We start from the raw sequence: 23,337 nt of genomic DNA on the forward strand, positions 1-23,337 counted from the left end.
CCGGGTGCTGGGGACGGGGCTCCACTGGGGCCCGGGGAGGCTCTCCCCAGCCTGGCTAGGGTTCGGAAGGTGGGACAGGATCCGGGGCTTGAACTCCATCTGGCCAGGCCCCGAGGGTGCTGGTACCCCTCCGTCCTGCAATCCGGCCGGGGGTCCGGGGCTCCCGGGACGGAGGTTCCACCGGGGCCCGGGGAGGCTCTCCCCAGCCTGGCTAGGGTTCAGAAGGTGGGACCGGACCCGGGGCTTGAACTCCATCTGGCCAGGCCCGAGGGTGCTGGAGCCCCCTGTCCCGCAGGCCACCAGTGGGTCCGGGCGCTGGGGACGGGGCTCCACCGGGGCCCGGGGAGGCTCTCCCCAGCCTGGCTAGGGTTCAGAAGGTGGGACCGGACCCGGGGCTTGAACTCCATCTGGCCAGGCCCAGAGGGTGCTGGAGCCCCCTATCCCGCAGGCCACCAGTGGGTCCGGGCGCTGGGGACGGGGCTCCACCGGGGCCCGGGGAGGCTCTCCCCAGCCTGGCTAGGGTTCGGAAGGTGGGACCGGACCCGGGGCTTGAACTCCATCTGGCCAGGCCCGAGGGTGCTGGAGCCCCCTGTCCCGCAGGCCACCAGTGGGTCCGGGCGCTGGGGACGGGGCTCCACCGGGGCCCGGGGAGGCTCTCCCCAGCCTGGCTAGGGTTCGGAAGGTGGGACCGGACCCGGGGCTTGAACTCCATCTGGCCAGGCCCCGAGGGTGCTGGAGCCCCCTGTCCCGCAGGCCACCAGTGGGTCCGGGCGCTGGGGACGGGGCTCCACCGGGGCCCGGAGAGGCTCTCCCCAACCTGGCTAGGGTTCGGAAGGTGGGACCGGACCCGGGGCTTGAACTCCATCTGGCCAGGCCCCGAGGGTGCTGGTACCCCTCCGTCCAGCAATCCGGCCGGGGGTCCGGGGCGCCTGGGACGGAGGGTCCACCGGGGGCCCAGGGGAGGCTCTCCCCGGCCCGGCCTAGGGTTCGGAAAGCCGGGACTGGGGCCGGGGACCGGGCCCGGGGCTTGAGCCCCGTCCGGCAGGGCCCAGTGGTGCGGGAATCCCCCCTCCGTCCTGCAAGCCGGCCGGGGGTCGGAGGCGCCCGGGACGGAGGGTTCATCAGGGCCCGGGGGGGCCTGAAGCCCCGGAGCCCTGCAGCCCCAGAGACCTGCAGCTCTGCAGCCCCCGGAACCCTGCAGCCCCAGAGCCCTGCAGCTCCGGGGCTGGCAGATTGGCGTCATTTTGGTCCCGGCCATCTGGTCGCCCCTCTCGCCTCGGCCATCTGGTCGCCCTGGAAGTCATGATGAGGTGCCATTCGCCTCCCGGATCCCAGCGAGGGCTCCAGGAGGTCGGGTACTTTTACGCCTTGGGTCCCCTCTGTCACCTCGTGTGCACAGATTGCAAGAAAGTCAGGTAATTTCCCTCCGGATTACTAGGGACAGGGTACGCCCGGACACCCCTCCAAGGCTGGTGGTTCTCTGCTAGGGGGACCAGATGGGCTATGCCTGGGTAACACCTCCCTAGGCCACCCGGGCTTCCTTCCTCCAGGCCAACGGCTTGTCAAATTGCCCAGGACGGGCTCCATGGCTCTTGGGCAGTCGTCCCCCGGGCGTCCGGGGCTCCATCCCTGCCAACGGCATGCAAAAGTGCCCGGGACGGGCTCCATACGTCCCGGGCAGTCCTCCCCCGGGCGTCCGGGGCACCCATCTCCAGGAGGCCAACAGCATGGCAAAGTACCCGGGACGGGCTCCATGGGTCCCGGGCAGTCCTTCCCTAGGCATCCGGGGCTTCCATCTCCAGGCCAACGGCAGGTCAAAGTGCCCAGGACGGGCTCCACGGGTCCCTGGCAGTCCTCCCCCCCGGGCGTCCGGGGCTCCCTTCCCCAGGCCAACGGCATGTCAAAGTGCCCAGGATGGGCTCCACGGGCCCCGGGCGTCCGGGGCTCCCTTCCCCAGGCCAACGGCATGCCAGAGTGCCCAGGACGGGCTCCACGAGTCCCGGGCGTCCGGGGCTCCCTTCCCCGGGACACCGGCTTGTCAGAGTGCCCATGACGGGCTCCACGGGTCCCGGGTATCTGGGACTCCCTTCCCCGGGCCAACGGCATGCCGGAGTTCCCAGGACAGGCTCCACGGGTCCCGGGCGTCCGGGGCTCCCTTCCCCGGTCCGACGGCTTGTCAGAGTGCCCAGGACGGGCTCCACGGTTCCCGGGCGTCCGGGGTTCCCTTCCCCGGGTCAGCGGAATATCAGAGTGCCCAGGACGAGTTCCACGGGTCCCGGGCAGTCCTCCCCCGGGCGTCCGGGGCTCCCTTCCCCGGGCCGTCGGCAGGTCAGAGTGCCCAGGACGGGCTCCATGGGTCCCGGGCAGTCCTCCCCCCGGGCGTCCGGGGCTCCCTTCCCCGGGCCGACGGCAGGTCAGAGTGCCCAGGACGGGCTCCACGGGTCCCGGGCAGTCCTCCCCCCGGGCGTCCGGCGCTCCCTTCTCCAGGCCGATGGCAGGTCCGAGTGACCAGGACGGGCTCCACGGGTCCCGGGCAGTCCTCTCCCGGGCGTACGTGGTTGTCCGACAGATTCGGGCAGATGTGCTTTTACGAACCGGATCGGAATCGGCCCAAATAATAATAATAATAATAATCCACATTTGTAAGGCGCACAATCACCCGTAAGGGTCTCTAGGGGCTAGGGGCCGTCGGGAAGATTAAGCAAGCTATTGCCCAGAGTCACATGGTGCTGGGCTAATCTGCGGCCGGTGCCGGGGATCGAACCCTGATCTCTGGGATGCTCGAGGGTTACTACGCGCTCTACAAAAACCTTAAATAAAAAAATCTCCAGATTCCGGACTCAGCCGCCCTAGCCGCGGCGCCAGCTATTTCCCAGAGTCACCTGGTGCTGGGCTAATCTGCCGCCGGTGCCGGGGATCGAACCGTGATCTCCAGATTCCGGAGTCAGCCTCCCTAGCCGCGGCGCCAGCTATTTCCCTGAGTCACGTGGTGCTGGGCTAATCTGCGGCCGGTGCCGGGGATCGAACCCTGATCTCTGGGATGCTCGAGGGTTACTACGCGCTCTACAAAAACCTTAAATAAAAAAATCTCCAGATTCCGGAGTCAGCCGCCCTAGCCGCGGCGCCAGCTATTTCCCAGTCACCTGGTGCTGGGCTAATCTGCCGCCGGTGCCGGGGATCGAACCGTGATCCCCAGATGGGGATATCCCAAAAATCTGGCATGGATACGGCCCGCCAGGACAGGTTTGGGCACCCCTGCCATAGCACATCTGTAAATGGGCAGACAGAATGGCCTCACCTCCTCTACAGAGAGGAGCTTGGGGTCTTGGCAAACACAAGAGATGCATGGGGGGGTGCAAACCTGAAGGTGGGCGATGCAGATCCCGCAGCCAGCAATGATACATGAGGGGCTGCCAAGTCCTGCAGAGTGAACCCCTTTTGTTCTATGCAGAAGTATGTGATGGGCAGTTACATTTGAGAGAGGCCCAGTGTGTGTCATTCTTCCAACTACTCCCACAGTCCACTGACTTGGGATATAATGAGTGTGACACACATTTCTGGACATTCAAATGTTTCCTTTCAAACCTTTCCCACCCTGGAAAATAGTGTCCTTTGTTGAGAACAAAAATAGGCTAGCGAGCCTATTTCTACTTTCAGGTACAAAATACATGTGTGTGTATTTTTGGATGTGTAAAGTACCTGTGGAAACATGAGGTTATTGTAGGTTTTCACTTATTCCCAGGATAACCTTTGTGAAGTGCTGAAAGTTGTAAATATGCACCAATGAGAGAGTGTAACCCTGGAGTCACGCCCTCGGCCCTCAGTAGCACTGTAGTAAAGAGTTACAGGAGTGTGACCCATACACCACGTTGGGACTGAGTTAAGAAGGTAGATAAATAAACAATGTCCCAACAGGTAATAGTTTAAGACAAATAAGCATGCATGCAACAGGCATTACAATGACAGAAATAAGGAGACCACTATTCGGTTGATTACAGATTGTGAATCATCTTGCATTTATAAGTTATTATTCATGGTCGGGCATATACAGTTAAAGCAGCACTGTATAGAACAAATTCTGTGACAACTGAGGAGTTGCTGTACTTCCATAACTCCTCAGGTGCTGCTGCCATTCACCAGCTCCCGGATTTACTCCACTGCAGGCCCGCCGATCGATTCAGGACCTGCGTCCCGCATCTGGCCGGTACTTTGACGGCCTCAACTCTTCAAAGACCCTGCCCTCGTGCAGACGTGGTGCGATCCGCCGTATACGAATCTCTCACGGATTAATTCATTGATCCGGCTGGTCCAACAGCACTTCATAAACAAAACAACCTTGTCCTGATGACGATCCCAATTCAAGAGGATCGAAACGCCGTCGACTCTACAGCGCAATACTAGGCGCACTTCTCATTGTGGCTCAATACGAATTACAAAATTACTGTATACAGTGATGTCACTTTGTGACAATACTTGAGCCACCCACTGTACATTATTTGCACCATTGTTCACTGTGCGCCGTCCACGCTGTTCACCCTATCACTTGCGTTGCCACGTTTTTCACAGACACGTTCTTGAGCACCAAGTGCATTATGGTTGTCACAGAATTTGTTCTATACAGTGCTGCTTTAACTGTATATGCCCGACCATGAATAATAACTTCTAAATACAAGATGATTCACAATCTTTAATCAAACAAATAGTGGTCGCCTTATTTCTGTCATTGTAATGCCTGTTGCATGCATGCTTATTAGTCTTATACTATTACCTGTTGGGACATTGTTTATTGATCTACCTCAGTAGCACTGAGCACACTCCAGACTGAGCCTCGCAGGAATCCTCGAGTGGAAGCACACCCACACAAGGCTCAGAGAGGCCCTCTCTGGTCGACAAGGCAACCACTGGAGAGTGAACATCTGGTGTCGGTTCTCAGGCAAGACTACCCGACTGCTGGACCTAGCGGCCACTGGACTAGACCATACATGGCAGGGATCTGTGTATGATTGCATGGTCATAGGGTTAAAATCCTTGCAGATCCTCTATACCTTTCATCCTTCAAGGGTTGATAAAATGAGTGTTACAGATTTGAGCCACAATAAAAATCCATTATCTGTAAATAGCACAAAAAATCCCCACCCTGCCCTTCCCCCGCGGTGAACGAGTGTGTTTCAGATACATCTGTTAGCCTTTCGTGCAGCTTAATAAAGAAATCGCAATTAATAAAATTTGTCATTGTTCTCTATTCTAGGCGGTGTCTTGCATTGCTGCAATAGCACTGTATCTTAGCCCAGGACCTGCCTGTAATGAACCCTGGTACAAATATCAGCCTGTTCCAAAATGGCTGCCATGTTGGGATATGCGCAGGCCTTTAGTGTGACCCCTTTGCCCTGGCATGAATACCCCAATGACGTAAACCTTGTCTGCGCCTGAACCCTCTCTCGTGGGCTCCAGCTGCAGGTAGGCGCTGGACCTCCAGGTCTGGATGAGGTGCAGGCAGAGTTTGAGGCACTGGAGGTCTGGAGAGGAGGAGCCTTTCAGATCCATGTCCTGGCTTTAGGCAGCCTGGATACTGGAGGAATCAGTCTTAACAGTCATCAGCTCTGTGGCCAATCAAATGTTCCCCCTTACACTAAATAACGCAAACGCTGGAACAAATGGGCTAATAAATCTAGAAAACAGAGAGGGGCACCAAGATTTGAACCATACATTCAATAAATATTTATTGGATTCTCATATACACAGTGCACGGTACATGCCTAAACAAATTATAACTGATGTAAACTTACAAAAACGAATACATTGCAGCTAAGGAACCACTATGAAATCATGAGAGATGCATAAACACAGTTACTTGGAGAATTACAATAGCACGTGGGTCCAGTGTCATTTTAACATTGGCTTTTTTCAGAATTCCTTATCAATTGAGCTCTAAATGCGCATAACAGATTCTCCTGTTGATAAAACTCCTGCAGGGTCAGTGACACCTGTTTACGAACAAAAGCGGGAAAATAACCACGACACATATGACATTCCCATCAGATTTACACTTGGTGCAAAATAATGGAGAATGACACGCACAAACGGTATTTACACATGTAATTACCCCAGACAAATGTTATGGCAAGGTAGTTAAGACCAGGTAATACCTAGTGGTAACTGCCTGCTCAAATACAGGAGCTGAAGGCACGTTGAACTCCGCTCCAAATCTAAGGGGCATATTACCAAGGGTGGCGATAGGCAATTATCGCCGGTTTAACGGCCGTTTTCGGCCGCTAAGCGGCGATAATTCTATCGCTCTATTAGCAAGCTGTCGCTAACTGATGTTAGCGACAGCTTTTAGGTGATAGCGAGCGGTTTGGGGCCCGCTTTGCATGACAGCGATATTTATCGCTAATGACATACAAAGTGGGCGTACCCAACCTGTTAGCGACTGAAAGCAGTTGCTAATGTCGCGATCGCCTATTAGCAAGGCAGGCATAGCGATGGAAATATTCCCGCTATCGCCAAAAACCAACGCCTGCTCAGACCAGTTCTTAGCCATGTTATCCAATGGGAGGTGGATAACATGGCTAAGAGCATTTTGTCACTAATGCGTGAATATCGATGTATTCTCAGCGATATTCACGCATTTTGCCGCTATCGTTGGATATTGTAGCACAATGCAGAAAAAACGTTGCTAATAGCATGTTTTCTCCGCTAACATCCAGCGATAAAAAAATCGTTGCTAAGCCTCTTTAGCGATAATTATCACTACTAGTTGGTAATATGCCCCTAAGTTCATGCTCAAAGAGGCAGAAACACAATTTGCGATAGTTCGATCACTAAATCATGAGGCCCAAAGACACCAGTGCGGGATTCAGCGAGGACAACTGACTTACTTCCTGTTCACAAACCACAGACAAAGGGCGAGAGTATACGTGTGCACAAGACTAAATAACTGTGTGAAGCCAGATACGAGCAGTAACCAAACTTTAGGAAGCAAGGAACTCCAAGAGCTATCCTTGAGGAGAGTCTATTTCATTAACATTTATTTTTCCACAGTTATACTAAATAACATTTCAAGACAGAAAATTAGTAATTTCTGGGGAAGTAAATATTGTGCCTCGTGCAGTGCCAAAGAGAAAGCTCCTCTAGACACCACTCAACTAGCTTCTAGAAGGTTCCCCTAGATGTGTGGGGCTTCCTCCAACATCAAGAAGAAGTACTGGAAAGAGCAGTCACTATCACAGTGTCTGGGAAGTTCCTGTGTGGCACAGACAAATGTTAGACTATTGGCAAGATTTACTTTTGGAGAAACATGCAAGACACTTTCCACCAGTGCAGTTGAGAAAGTAAAGAGAAGCACCTTTCTTTTTGACCGGTCCCAATAAAACTCCTACTTTGCCTTCCCGGAAGGAAGACTGTTTCTGGAGGACGAACCTTTTCGACTTTTCCATATGTCTATTATGTTAGCAGCATGTGAGAGCCCTTCCCCGACGCCTCGGATGATATCCACAATAAAGTTCTTGTTCTTGGCTTCGCTGACCTCATTCCTCAAGGTGGAGAGTTCACTCTCCATCATCTTGGCCTTTTCTTGGAAGCCCTTCTCCAGCATCTCCTCGTGGAGCTTTAGTTTACTCTCCAGTGCCTTCTCCGCTTCCTTCTTGATGTTCTCAGCCTCCTCCTCCATCTTACGCTGCAGCTGTGCCACGCTCTCCTGGTGGCTGCGCTCCTGGTCCCTCAGCAGCTGCTCCGCCTGCAAATTCTTCTCCTCTGCTACCTTCTTCTCCTGCTCGATCAGAGCCACCTTCTCCTTCTCATCTAGTAATGAAATGGTAAAGAATGTTAAAAGACTGGTGAAAGCAAATTTCTTAAATCTTCTCAACACCAGAAAGGTCATAACAGGATGTATAATACACAAAATTGCTAGAATTCATTGCATAGAGTAGTCAAATTTTACAATCAGAAACTTTGCAGCACAGAAGTTGTAAATTGGAAATAGAATAGTTTGCTGTTGGACATGGCCCTTTCTTCAAGGTCATCCCTGTACGTTTTGCCTTCACCCTCCTGTTTTTCTTGGCTTGTAAGACTCTGCACTTGTGCTCTCTCCTTAAAACATGGTAGAATTGGCTTACACCCATTTGGCACATTTAATTTACCTGAAAGCCCCTAGTAAAGTGGTACTGCCTGTACCCAGGACCTGTAAAGTAAGTGCTATGAGTGGGCCTGCAGCACTAATTGGGCCACCATCTTAAGAAGCTCTTTTAACATGGCTCAGGCTCAGGCTGTGTGCGTAGTTTTAAACTGCCATTTTGATCTGGCAAAATAACCTTTTGCCAGGCCAAAAGCTTTCCTTTTAATACATATACGTCAGCCTAAGGCTAAACTCTGTGCAGTCTAGAAGGCAGGGACTAGTGTGTTTAAAATGTAGGACATGTAGGGGCGTGGTTTGCGTGCCGCTTTGGAATGGCGGTTCGCGCTTGAGCTCCGGGACGAGCGAGGGCCGTCGGAGTTTCGTCTCCGCTTCCAGGGACCCCATACTCGCAACAAACGGAGCCTCTTGTGTCGGAAGGTGCCGTGTGCCGGCGGAACGTCCTTCCTGTGCCCAGGACCTAATGATGACTGCTCTTCTCACGATTTAAGGTGACGCTCGGTGTTTCTGTGGGCGGCCGCCATTTTGGGTCGCATTTACACGCAGTTCCGAGTCTCCTCAGCAAAGGAGCTACTATGGCTACGAAGCTCTACGAAATGCCCGCAAATAGGTGTTGGTGACTACTATTAACCCCTACCAGCTTATAGAGCCTTCGTTTTCCGTTTTTCATGCTGTGGTGCCTTACAATATAATCTTGTTGCATTTTACCCTACGTTATTCTGAGCGTCTTCAGTGCCTTCCACTGCTATTAACTGCTCTTTAATACCCTCCTTTACCTGCAAGAGGTGTGCTTGCATATTTTTACTATTTTTCTTTTGTTTTTTCCCTGCCTCCTGAGTGAATCATTATCCTCGGGCTTTGGGTTTTTCCTTAGCTCTCTGACGTGTTTGTCTCTTCTACTTTTGTTTGGGAGGCTCTATGGCAGCAAATATGGGCTTGTCGCCGACTGCTAAAGATGCAAAGGAGTCGAAAGCTTCTCTTAAGAGACTTAAACAACTATCTCCTACACCTGAATCCTCTCAAAAAGATACTAATTCTACTCTGGAGGCTATTCTGACACGTCTCAATGACGTGCATGACATTGCGCAGTCTACTAAAACTAATACAGACTTACTGCAGGTGGAGGTATCAGCCATCAGAAATGATCTTAAGGCTCTCTCCATTCGTGTCTCTGCCACGGAGACACGCATTAGTGGCGCTGAGGATAATCTGCAGAAGCAGTCTAGATCTCTTTTACAATTCGAGCGCTCAATGGCGGCTTTGCGGAGGGATCTAACTGAGCAGGAGGACCGTAACCGTAGATCCAACCTGCGCATTTTTGGCCTTCCTGAAGAAGCCGAGAAAGGTGCTCCATCTATGATTGACTTCTTATACATACCAATGGTTGCCTTCTACTCTGCAAATTTCATTTCAAAAAGACTTTGAGCTGGAACGGGCACATCGTGTCCCCACTTTCCGTTCTAAATCTGCTACGCAACCACGGGCTGTCATTTTTAAACCATTGCGTCATCAGCACACGGAACAAATTTTGGCTCATATGCGGAAGATTAAAGTTCTTTCTTGGGAAGGACACCGTATTTCGATTTCTCAAGACTTTGCAAGAGACACTGTGATAAGGAGGAAAGGTTTTCTTAATCTTCGAAAGCGTCTATCTGAAATGAATATCCCTTTCTCCTTCTCTGGCCCTTCCAAATTTCGCATTACCTTCAAAGGTCGCTCTCGAATCTTCGATGAACCTGCTGACTTGGCCTCTTTTTTAGACAATCAGATGGAGCTACAGATGGAACTTCAAATGGAGGCTTCGCGTCTGCCTGGTGCTTCTGGCACTTGATGTAACTCTTTGTCTTCCTTGTCTTTTCTCTGTTTTTTCCGGGTCTATTGAGTTTACCTTTTAGACCTGCGTGCTCCGTGTGTGATGGTGCGCATATGGCTTTCTTTTGTGACTGTTGTTGTCAGTCACCTTTTTCGATGATGTTTTTATTCTCGTAGTCGGTGTGCTCTTTTTCCCGTCTTCATGATGTTGTCATTTGACATGGTTTTCTTCCTCATTATGGTTTGTGTTGTTAGTCTTCGTTCTCTCCTTCCTCTTTGCCATATTAGACATATCACATATCTGTTTCCTTGTTACGTTTTGTAGTAGTAGTCTGCTTCTGTATGATCTTTTTCCCGGTAACCATTTTTGCGTCTATTTATTTTGGTTATGTTGCTACAATGTGTATTCATATTTCTTCTTTCCTCTATCCCCGTCCTTAGATTGTTTATTTCTTTATCGTTTTTGGAGTAGTCTACTTTCTCACTTGATTTGTACTTGATATTCCGTCGTGTGTGCTCATTCTTTTTGTATGTCTTTCGTCTTTTTGACTTCAATTTGTCTGGTTCTGTTTCGTATTATGATACAAGCGTTGGTCATAGGCTCATTATTATATATTTTCTATAGTTGTGTTTAGCTGCGCTCACCATGCTATGATTATTGTACCTTGCATTTATTTATATGCTTACCTAGTTATTGTTTTAATGCTTGGACTGCTTTACTGGTCTTACATGATCTTTTCTATGAGGTCTCAGATATTGGATCACTTTTATATTTTACTATTAATTTGTCTGAATATCATATAGGACTTTCTTATCTTTTATTGTTCCTTCCTGTTCTCCCTGGTTACTTATAACGGGGTTTATATACCTTTTGCATGTCAATTCATTGATTACAAGTATCTTTAAATATGTATTGTATATTTAGGTTTAATATATACTTACATTGCTGTTTCATTGCTTGTTCTGCTTCTCAGCTATTTACTATTTCCTTGTATTGGTGCTAGGCTATTGCAAATCTGTGCACTTCTCTTATACTGTATAATAAGCTATTCTACTTTTATTACACTTTTTAGTCTCTTCTTTACCCTCTTCTCTCTTCCTATATTTCTGATATGTTTCTGCACTTTTGTGTCAATTATTATGCAAAGTTCTCTATATTTAAAGCCAATTGATTGTTTGCTTATCTTGCGTTTTTTTTTCATATTTATCCTCGTTATGATATAGTTCCTTGTATTTATCTAGGGTAGTGCTTCCTTATTTGATAGATTGGCCTCCTGTTTCAGTGCCTTGCTCTAATGTATTTCATCTCTTTTCTTTCTGCTACACCCTGTAGTCTTCTTGTAATTATGTTTTTCTTCTATTTATTCTACTTTTCGTCTACTTTTATGCTGTGTTCTTGCTGTTTTCTTCCTTCTGATAAGGTATTACTATAATTGCGACTTGCTATTGCATTTCTTTTACTAGATTTCTCTCTCTTTTCCATCTATTTCTCTTTTTTTTTGATTACTTTATATGCTCTTTGTGAATTAACTTGATATATGCGTATTCTCTTTATAAATTCATGGATGAATTGTTTTTGTACTACTCTACTGTTATTGGTTTATGTTGCAGTTGTTCCTATCTCCTAATTACGTATATTCAGTTGTATACTGTTTTGGGGTTGTTCATATCAATTATAATCATTCCTCATGATGGTCCCCTTGCTCGCCTTCCCACGTTCCCCCTGGTATGAATTTGGTCTTTTTCAGACCTCCCCTGCTGTTTCTTTTCTCTCTTCTTTCTTCTCCTCTCTTGTCTTTTTTCTTCTTTCGGATTTCCCTCATGGACTCTCCCGCTGCGACGTTAATGTTTGAAGTCTGGATGCCTGTATTCGTGCTGCTTGTTTTCTGTTTGCCATCTATGGATTATGTTATTTTTTTCAATTTCTGTCTATGCCAGGCTTGAATGTGTTGTCCCTTAATGTTAAGGGTTTAAATCATCCAGTGAAACGGTCAAAAATCTTAGATTATTGCAAATCTCTCTCCTCGGATCTAGTCCTTTTTCAAGAAACAAAGATTTCTACCAGAGAGGCGCTATTCCTAAAGAAAGAATGGGTTTCAGATGTTGTCTGTTCCGATGCTTGTGGCAAACGAAATGGAGTCATTACTTTAATTTCCCAAAATTCTGGTTTATCCATAATCTCTTCTGAGCACGATACTGAGGGTCGGTGGCTATTAACTAAGTTGTCTGATGGTAATGCTGATCTTTACGTTATGAACATTTACGCCCCTAACAAGGATGATCCGTCCTTTTGGAAGACGGTTACCAAAAAATTAAATGACACACCTCATTCTGGGAATATTATGGTTGGTGGGGATTTTAATTTACCAATGGATCCCATTCTAGATAGGAATTCCGCTTTTCAATTTCGCCCTCCAAAATCCCATAAACAAATGCTTAACATGTGTTCCATTAATCATCTTCAGGATGTGTGGCGTCTTCACAACCCTACTGGTAGTGATTTTTCCTTCTTTTCTTCACCTCATTCTACCTTTTCTCGTATTGATTATTTATTGGTTCACTCCTCTCTTGTTTCGTCTTCCTCCTCTCCGCTTATTCATCCTATTCTGATTTCTGATCATGCCGCGGTTACTTTTACATTGTTGTCCTTTGCCCCTAAATCAAGAGCTCGCTCCTGGAGATTAAATACAGAAATTTTGCATGATACTGCTCAGATTGATGAGTTCTCTAGTGCAATCGAAACCTTTTTCCTTGAGAATGAAGGCTCAGTTTCTTCCCCAATTGTCCTTTGGGATTCGTTTAAATGCACTTTCCGTGGCCAGGTCATTAAATGTATGTCAAGGAGGAATGCTGCTCTTAAAAAAGAACTTACAGATCTCGCAACTGAAATAAAAAAGCTGGAATCTACCTTTCGACAGTCTAAGGATAAATCTTGCTTACAGTCCATCAAGCAGTTAAAATACACATATAACACTATAGTTACCAAAAGAGCCCATATTGGAGTTCAGGCTCAGAAATCTAAAAGGCTGTTGTTCAAAAATCGGGCTGGAAAAATTCTTGCGGCTACATTAAAATTTCAGGATTCTTCCTTCAAGTCTTCTCAAATCTCTTCTATTAACGATCACCTTGGTTCTAAAAAATTTCAGACTGAGGAAATTCTTGAAGTCTTTCGTGATTTCTATAATAATTTATATACCCCTTCTAATCAGGCCTCTTTTGAGCAGTGTCAGGACTTCTTGAAGTCTGTCCCGGTGCAGGCGGTATCCGGGGAAGATAGCAATTTTTTAAGTGGTCCGATTACTCCTGAAGAAATCATTGCCGCAATTAAAGCCACGCGTTCTGGCAAAGCTCCAGGACCTGATGGTTACCCTATTCTGTTTTATAAGACTTTTCTTCCTGTGATTGTTCCCAAGCTTCAATCGGTCTTTGACGCTTTCATTAAGGATGGGTCTGTGTCTGGCACGGCGGCTGATGCTACCATTGTAGTAATTCCAAAAGAGGGAAAGGATCATTCAGATCCAAAAAACTTTCGTCCTATTTCCCTTCTTAACATGGAGGCTAAAATTTTTGCTAAAATCTTAGCCAAGAGATTAGAATCCTTCATTCCTAAACTGGTACATCCCTCTCAAACGGGTTTTGTAAAAGGCCGTCTTGCGCGTGATAATATACGTACCTTTTGCCATATTCTCGGTTCAGCTAAACGTTCTCATCTCCCAGCCGCGGCCCTAGCTCTTGATGCAGAAAAAGCCTTCGACAAGGTTTCTTGGCCTTTTCTTCGTGCTGTCTTGTGTGCTCATAATCTTGGGGACTCCTTTATTAATATGGTCATGGCTCTATACTCTCAACCTAGAGCTAACATAAGAGTCAACGGTGCTACGTCGTCCTTTTTTAATCTTCGCCAAGACACTCGACAAGGTTGTCCTTTATCTCCACTTTTGTTCTTATTGTCCATTGACCCTCTCCTCAGATTGATTGAGTTACACCCAGACATCAAAGGTTTTTCTTTTGGTCCTCATTGTATTAAAACTGCTGCGTATGCGGATGATGTCCTCATTTTTTCAGAAGATATTGCCTTGGCTATTCCTGCTATCTCGGATACGATTTCCCTTTTTTCGAAGGTCTCAGGATACACCTTAAATAGGGATAAGACTGAGATGTTCCCCTTAAATGCCTACTGTTTTTCTACGCATATGGGTTCTGCTGGTTTTAAATGGCAGTCTAAACAATTAAAATATTTGGGTATCTATTTTTGTTCGACCTTATATGCTACAATTACTTATAATGAATCCCAGACTATTCTTAAAGTACGTCGTCTTTTGGACACTTGGTCCCCGAAACACATCTCCTGGTGGGGTCGCCTCCAGACCCTTAAAATGATGATTACACCTATTGTTAACTTTGTGTCCTCTATGCTCCCGGTGAAGCTATCGGATTCCTTCTTTCATGAAATTGATGTTCTAACCTCTAAATTTTTATGGAATGATAAACGGGCTAGAATTTCCTATAAATTCTTACGGAAGCCTTATGACATGGGGGGTTGCAATCTTCCTGATTGGGAGAAGTACCAAACTGCCTTTTTGGCGTCTCAAGGTGCTCTGTGGTTTTCTTCTCCCCCTATTCATATTCCTTCCTGGTTGTTAATAGAACAGGAGTTGGCTTCTCCATTACCGACTGCTTCCTTTTGCACTGCGTCTACCTTGTCCATCCCTTTTTCCCGCTCTATTATTCTGGATACTCTTGCAGCGATTCGGAAAATAGACAAGAAAGTGGCGATTCCACTTCACAAATCTAGATGGTCGTCTATTTGGCGGAATTCTAAAATTAAAATTAATATTGATCCCTCTCTGATATCTTATTGGGCTGCTAAGGGGGTCTCGCTTGTTAAACATCTTTATGGCGCTAACAATGAGCCACTACCTTTTTCCTCCTTAGCTCAACAATATTCTTTAACTAACTTAGATTTTTATACCTTTCTTAAAATCAAAGTAGCGCTGGCTAAGGTGCGTCTTCATCCTACTTCTCCTACGGTTTCTCTCTTTCATATCTGGACTAAATCGGGTCATGTAGCCTCTAAAATCTATAAATTTTTATCAACTGTTTCACTGCCTACGCAGACAGTTGCTCAAACAAAAGGGTTGCACCATTTTGAGCATGGTCTTATTGACCATATTTCTTCAGACACTTGGCAGTTGATTGGTAAATTTTCTCTTCGCAATAAAATCGCCCCATCGCTAATGCAATCTAAATTTTTCTCTGTCAACCTTCTTCATTGGACTCCTGTTCGCTTACATTCGCTCAATCTCAAAGATGATAACTTATGTTGGAGCTGCGTTTTATTGGCAGGTGACTTTCCGCATATGTTTTTTGAGTGCTCCCTCCTTCAACCCTTTTGGGACCTCATTCACAAACACCTAATGCTCATTTTTAATATTAAGTTCCCACTTTCTTTCCCATTATTTTATTAGGTCCATTAGCTGCTCCAACCCCTCTACCCTTGGATCCATTGGAATTACAGCTGTTGGATCTACTATTGACTATTGCAGTGAAAGTCATACTTATGGAATGGAAATCCTTTTCCTCTGTTTCTTATCATACTTGGTGGGCTTGGGTTTCCTTTTTACGAAGTGCTCATACCTCGGTTGATCATGCTCACCTGGCTCCCTCTATTGCGAGTGGGGTTTGGACTGCTCTGGATAACTATATGGAGTTGTCGTCCAAGGGGTTGGTTGACCAATATCCCATCGATTTGTCTGGATGAATGACGTCTTGTTTGTCGTGTTTGTCGGGTTTGTTCGTTGGGAATCCTTCTCTCTTTCTTTCTTTTTCCTCCTCCTTATCTGTCTTCTATCTCTTTTTCCACTCTTTCCCTTTTCTGTTTCATTCTTTCTTCCTTCTTCTTTCCTGTCCTCTCTTCCCCTGATTATACCAACTGATAGTGATACTTTTGGTGGTAGACTCTGCCTAGGATATTAACTTATATTATTAATTAATTTTTCTGTTTTTGGCAGACTGCTTCTATATTTCGATATATTTGCTATGACTCATTTTTGATTGTCAGCTTCCGATTGCTACTCATCTGTTATCAATTGTATCACTTTTACTTATAATCTGTATCTTCATTTGCTTCTTTATAACAATAAAATTCTTTTGAAATGAAAATGTAGGACATGTACTTTTAGGTTTTACATGTCCTGATGGTGAAAAAATCCCAAAGTCGTTTTTCACTACTTAAAGGCTGTAATAAGTTGTAACTTCCAATTGGGAGCAGGTACACAAGTCGAGTTTGGTGTCCAAAGTATTGTAAATAAAGCCCTTTTCAATGGTAAAGACAGATTTTTAAAGACAATTCTGAAAAAGCCACTTTTAGAAAGTAGCCATTTTCTAGTCCTTACCATCTGGTCCCTGCAGCCTGGTGCTGGGTCACATGACTAGGTGTAGCTGGCAGTTTGGTTTTGTTTATTGCTCCCAGAGAGTGAGACAAATGAAAGAAAAATGTTGGCAAAATGGCCACGCCGAGTTAGCAAGGTGGACGAGCAGTCACCCACCATTCTTGCACGTCACAAAGGCTATGCCTGAGCATCCTCACAAAGGGTTTGTCACCAGACTCTTGTGACCACAGACAAACTGGGGCCAGGACAGGGGTGCCTGACACCATAAGGGAATGGAAACCTCTAGAAGCATCCTCCACTTCAACGTGTAAACCAGGTACAAATATTAGACCTCAGACACACACTCTTCAGTACACTTCTGAAACTGTGGGGACTCTTCCAGGAAGAAGGCATACTGTGCTGCTGAAAGGATTGCCACTCTGCTGGATTGCAGCCGGCTGTGTTGACCTGCTGCTCTCTTACCTGGGTTAGGACTTGACCTGCATCTGTTAAACCCAGTATCCCAGGGTGATTTCATAGGCTCCAACCACCTTTAACCCAGCATCTGGACCCTGCCATCTGACATGTGGTGCCACCCCAGTCCTGGACCCTTGGAATTGGGCCTGAAGGTGCTCTGCCAACCCAACTGTGCAACACTGAGCAGAACCGACACATTGTCTCTGCCGCAAGGATTCTTCCAGTGCAAGGACTCTGCATTGACCTCACAGCCCACATTGGAACCACCACTGCATAACGTCTTCCCAACGCAGGCTCCCGCCTCGCAAATCTCATAGTGGATGCCAACCTCAGCGACGACACAGGTTCTCATATCACAGCCTTTCAGGTCCTTTGAACCAACGCATCACCTTGGTTGTGTAACACGATACTTCACACCAGACTTCACATCGCAAATCCTCGCCAATGGGATCCTCAATGACAATGCTAGACCTTGCATCTCAGTTACTCAGATCTGGTGCATCGCCTCAGCTGTGGGACACATACTTGACGCGCAACCTAGCACTGCTTTGCAACCAAGATTTAAGCTGCTCTTGTTCAATAGGCCTAGCTGCGACCCTGAAGCTGGCCTCCACTCCATCACAATAGTCTGAAATTGTGACTTTGTCTCGCTCCGATGCGGCCAGTTATCCATATTTGGCACTTTGTGTTTTTGGTGCTATTTTCACTTAAAACTTTAAACTTGCATATCTCCAGTTCTACTGATTAGAAGTTTGTTGTTTTGCTCTGGTTTTATTTATTAAATTGTGATCTATGTTTCTAAATGGGTGTGAGATTTTCCTCGAGTTTTGGTTTCACATTATTATTGTTTGTGTGCTGCATAGATACCTTGCACGTCGCCTCTAAGTTAGGCCTGTATCCTCTGTGCCAAGCTTCCAGAGGGTTGAGCAAAGGTTAATCTGGGGCTTGCTTGTTCCTCACCTTGTCAAGCAGTGTGTTTGCTGCTGGAGTAGAGTTTCACCCCCCTCAACTAGTAACCCAGTTTCCTTCATTAGCCTACGGTGTATTCAAGTTACAGACTCCTCACCAGCAATAGGGTTTAGACAAATGAGCCAGAGTTACCTCAGATGCACTTCACCCTCAATTTTTAACAAAACAGTTTGATGGCCAAGGACTGATAATCCCTTATATGGGTCAAGAGTGGGGTCACGACATTTAAATCTAAAATGAAAAAGATCAACAGCAAGTGGCGAAGAGTCGGTTTGAGAGGGAGATGCAATTTGGTTGGAACATGATCACGACAGTGTTGTTCCATATATTTATATCTTCTGCAGTCTTCAACATTTTAATCATACCATCCTTCTGACTGGAAGAAATGGGAGCTAACAGTTTTCTCTGGCTCCCCATCAGTCATTCTTGGCCGCTCAGTCCCGGTCAGGTGCTATACCATTTCACTCTTTCTGTCTTCAGTCTTGCCCCAAGATGTCCCCCGGGATCTTCCTGCTTCAGAAATATATTGCCCTGGCTAAACTCTTTCGTTCAGGGTGACACCAGGTTCAGCAGAGGCTTCATGGACCCAGCAGCATTAACCACCTTTGTTTTTCAGCTTAATAAGCACCTTTGAGCGTGTATTCAAGATTCCCGCCACCCCTTCTTTGACGCAACATATAGGAGATGGCCATCAGAAAATATACATGGAAGGATGAAGGCAGCACCCCTGAGTGGATAGGAAAGACCACAATGTCAGTCAGCATATCTCCCCCATCTGAAACAGCTACACTGGCTCCCAGTGATAAATCAAATTAAATTTAAAGCCCTCACACTGGCTTTTAGAGCAATCACAGGATTGGGCCCTCTTTACAGGAGGAATAGATTGGGCCTCTACAAACAAGAGAGAGTACTGAGGTATAATAATCTTTGCTTGATGCGTATTCCTAAATTCTTTAAGGCCCGATGTGGAGGTAGAGCCTTCACGGTACTCACGCTAAGCTTTGGAAAGACTTAAGCTGCGTAGGGCTGAGTCAGCAGCCATCTTTAAAAGAGCGATAAAAACCTTGCTGTTTGATGCGCATTCGTTTTCCGGATGATGCAGTGTGATTTCAATCTTCACTTTGAGAGCCATGACTGGTCTGCTGAGGCAGCCGCATGCTTAACAAATGCTTTTGACTGATTGAATGTGAGATTAATAGAATTGTCATTTGATAATATTTGTTCATATTTGTGTGCTAAAGATGTATCAGCATCTCTAAAATCAGCAGACTCGAATTTGGAATATTTTGAGATGAGATCTACAGTTTTGTGCTGCAGACATTCATCCATCTTGCTAGTCAAATATAAGTTCATGAGTTTCATTCTTTTTCCTACCTCAAGAACTTACCAGCAAGTTTTTTCTGAGATTCACTAAGGCTTTTATCTGCTTTTAGTATGGCTTCGGCTTCTCCTCTCTTACTGACCAGGAATTCATCCAGTGCCTCCTGAGCCTGTAGAAAATGAAAAATATATGTGAGGGTACGAGTGCCTGTACATCGATCACTCCTGAAGCTTCATGGAACAGGGAGAGAGCTAGAGAGTCAATGGACCAATTCTAACTAGTTCTGTATCACCTTATTTAGATCTTCAGTTCTCAAACATTCCGAAAACATACACTTTAAATACAAATGAATGTTCAGTAGGAGCTTATGAATGAACATCCATGATCCTAAAATATATCTAAGCATATACTATAAAGAATGTATTTTTAATGCTCGCCACAAACCTGGTCAAGTACATCACCACAAAGTATGCCATTTCCTGCCTTTACTCAATTCTTTCTTGCCACACCAGAAACCCCACCCCATATGTGACAGGGTTATTGAGCTCAAACTTAGCTCACTAAACATCAGGCAAGAAAATCAGTCAACAGTAAAGATGTTGATAAAAAGTATATATGTCAACTCTATTAACTTCATATTTACTTTTTTAATATCTGCAATATCAACAATCATCACAAAAAACTCAAGTTTTCAAAAGATTTTTGCATTATTTCTTTAAAGTATTTTAGCTAACGGATGAAGCCTTATTCATTAGTACAAGAGCCACAGGGTGGCCCTAGACAGTGGCACACGCCCTAACTCATGTTATGATACTTCATACTCTAAGAATAGTGGGCCCACATGATATGAATTGTTCTGTTCCCCAAGCTATTGATATAAGACCTGTCAGACTGGAGAATGGATGCCTGATGTAGTATCTTTTACTTGCACTTCTCAAATTAAGAATTTATCCTGCCGTAAGCATAAGTAAGCAACATCACTTCTGCCTGAAGCACCACGTGCCCTTGACCCTGTACATAAAAAAAAAGTTTCGCTTGTTTGGTTATCCCTGCAGGTCTCACAACCACGCCAACTCTCAACAAACTGTAGTTCGGCAGCATGATAGTTGAGTGGGTGTCTTGGTCTTATTTAGACTACAGGTTGAAGAGCCCAGTGTTGCCAGGCTTCCATCATGAAACCCCAAAGGTCTCAAACAAAGAAGACATCCTAGAATATGGTTCATTGGCATGCTAAAGCAAGTACAATAAAAAGCAAAAGTAATGTACAGGACCTACTATGAGCGACTGTATATAGTCAGCTGTATTCCCCTTTGGCTACTATTAGGAAGTCATTTTTAATTACATTACAGCCAATGATGTACTAGGGTTAGGCCTCATTAGCTTAGAACTACACTACATATCCTTCAGGGTTACTGAAGCACAAACCAGGGTCTGACACACAAAATGTAATTTTCAAGATGGGGAAAAAAAAATTGATGTTAACTGAAAAAGAACCTAAATGCTTTAAGATTAAGGTTGAAGATGCTGAAGAAAGATACAAACAGAACAAACTGCATATTTATGGTTTCCCTGAAGGAGCTGGAGAGACACAGATCGAATAACTGATGGAAAATTACACAGGCCGAGCTGCTGGAAAAAGTAATATAACTGTAACAAAAAGAGGATTGGAGCAGATTTGATGGCTCCAATCTTCAAAAGAGAACAAACATCCTTTCTGCTACAAAGCATATGTGGGAACTTGTTTCAGTATGTAGTTGTCAGTAGGCTTTTCTGCAAAAACGAGGGCACTCAATTGATGAGAGTTGAAAGGAAGAGGCTCTTACAACACAGCCAAAGTATGCATATTCTGCGACTACGCACAAGAAAATGTCAAAAGTGAAAATTAAAGCTAAAAAGGAGCACAGGAATCTCAAACTAAAAGGTGAGGTTTGCTCAAGAATGACTGTCATTATGTGCTCCTGAGCATCATACAGAGACCTAGGATGGCAAATTAGAAGTAGGGGAGCAGGAAATAGAGAGATCAAGAATACAAAAGACCATAAAGAGCTTGATTACAAGTGCCCAGTTAAATTGACACTTCGGTACAAACACCTGAATGCTTTATTATTGGATTTATAGGTGGTGAAATGTTTATCACACCTGGCAATTAGCTGTTACGATGAAGTTTGCACTGGAAATTTTGGCCCATACAACCTGTCGCAATTTAACAAGAAAAAGTTCTTATAATCCTGACTGGAAACTCTTGAACTCCTAAGGTTAATAGCTATCAGCACCAGAATTAAGCATGGGCGTAAAATCCGTTCCGCTCGCGGATTTTGCGGATTTTCGGTAAATTCGCAATCCGCGAACTCTCGCGAACTTGCCGAAAATTCGTAAAATCCGTGCGAAGCGGATTTTTTGCTTGGTCGCACTTGCCAACTAGAATACTATACAATTTCGCGGGAGTAAACACTTGCGAACACGTAGATGCGGCGGGCAGCGACAATCTCACAATTGCGAGATTGCAAAATTTGCAATTTCGCACAAGAAATCCACCAGCAGGCAGCATAAACCTTGAAAATTATGATTTTTATCAGAATAACTCCTCAGGTTGACATTTGCCTGCACTTTTTCTTTGCAAGGAGTCCATTTTGGGGGGGGGGGTGGGAGGAAGGAAGTGCCCCACAGTCTCCAACTTCCTGTTCCTGTCCAGCAGGCTCCTCCCAGTGCTTTCTTCATGTGCTGGTCACTCTGATTTGGATCTTGACCTGGAAGGATTACTTTTTGTGGATGCTGCTGGATATTTGGATTTTTGCAAAACTGAAAGCACTCAGCAGGTGCAAAAGTTCAATCTTATCATTAGTAACCATTCCCTGTAGTGCTTCCTGAGGGGCCCCTTCAGAGTTCATTTGCCTACTTGCAACTATTCTATGACCCTGCTCTGACCCTCACAGCAGGCTCAGAGAATAGCTACAAGTATACAACAAAGGTCCTGTTAAAAAAAATTACACTGCAACAGAAAGCAATTACTGACAAAACTGAAAGCACTCAGCAGGTGCAAAAGTTCAATCTTATCATTAGTAACCATTCCCTGTAGTGCTTCCTGAGGGGCCCCTTCAGAGTTCAGTTGCCTACTTGCAACTATTCTATGACCCTGCTCTGACCCTCACAGCAGGCTCAGAGAATAGCTACAAGTAGGCCACAAAGGTCCTGTGAAAAAAAAATTGCACTGCAACAGAAAGCAAATTACAGATAAGGAAGCAGGTGCCAGCCAGACTGGAAGTTTAAATTCAGTGACACATTAATCAACCCCAAATTAATTCATGTCAGTTGAAGCAGGACAGGTGTGCTTGCTTTTTTCACCCCCATAATCTACAGTGATAAACCAACCAGAGGGTGGCAGTGATGTACCAGAGGGTGGCATGGGTGTACCAGAGGGTGGCAGTGGTGAAACAAAGGGTGCTGTGAACATGTGATGATGAACCAGACGTAGAAACAACATAGTCGCGGCCGTTGCGAGCCGACAAGTAAGTTTGCAATTGCGAACTCGTACACAACCCTCGCGAACTGGCAGAAACCCCTGCGAACACAAAAAGAAAAAAATCCGCAATTTCGCGAGAGTTCGCGGATTTTGCGGATTGCGAATCCGTAAATACGCAAGTTCGCGGATTGCCAATTCGCAAAATCCGCCCATGCTTAACCAGAATGTTTAAATTAGGGGGAAAACAAACAAACACACACCCTTTCTTTGTGATTATTGTGGGAGCTTATACAAAGCATATCATTTAAATAAAATGGATTTTTAAACCAAATCCTGTAACTCCACCAGTTAAAGATCTTCCCCAGGAAGGTAAAGTTAGCTACAGAGTAATACTTTACTTGTCTGGGCTTTTACTGCAAAGTGAGAGCGTGTACTATGGGCAAAGGAGTTGCACTGCATGGCCTGTTGGGATCAAAAAGAAACCATTGAGCACATTATCTTTTTCTGACCAAACTATGTGTCGTAAAGGAGGTGTTGGATTATTCCGCTTGGTCAAAAAGTGGAAGTTAGGGAACATAAGGGAGCACTCAGGACTCTAAGATACAACACATGCAGGTTGTCAATCTTTGCTATCTTTCGTTTTCTGATGAGTGTGTGGAGAATAAGGTACAAGTTAAGCATCCCTTAAAAGAAACTTGTATACATGGTGAACGGTAACCTTGCAGCTGTACAATCGTTGGAGAATAGGAAGGGTAATACTTGTTGTATAACATGATTAAGATTAGAGTTTTATATCCTT

The 23,337-nt window shown here is 45.9% G+C and overlaps 1 protein-coding gene across 1 annotated transcript in view; it reads right to left on the bottom strand.

The window, feature by feature from the left end:
* Positions 1 to 5,694: 5,694 nt before the first annotated feature.
* The window catches only part of LOC144767987 (guanylate-binding protein 3-like), an 85,903-nt gene continuing 68,260 nt past the window's right edge, over positions 5,695 to 23,337 (bottom strand). The window contains exons 9-10 of the mRNA XM_078651366.1: positions 19,145 to 19,247; positions 5,695 to 7,800 (exon numbers count right to left, since the gene is read on the bottom strand). Coding sequence (XP_078507492.1) covers positions 7,376 to 7,800; positions 19,145 to 19,247 — 528 coding nt within the window. The 3' untranslated portion in view covers positions 5,695 to 7,375. The remainder of the gene's footprint in view (positions 7,801 to 19,144; positions 19,248 to 23,337) is intronic.

Source organism: Lissotriton helveticus, chromosome 7 (assembly GCF_964261635.1).
Source record: "Lissotriton helveticus chromosome 7, aLisHel1.1, whole genome shotgun sequence".
Lineage (NCBI taxonomy): Eukaryota > Metazoa > Chordata > Amphibia > Caudata > Salamandridae > Lissotriton > Lissotriton helveticus.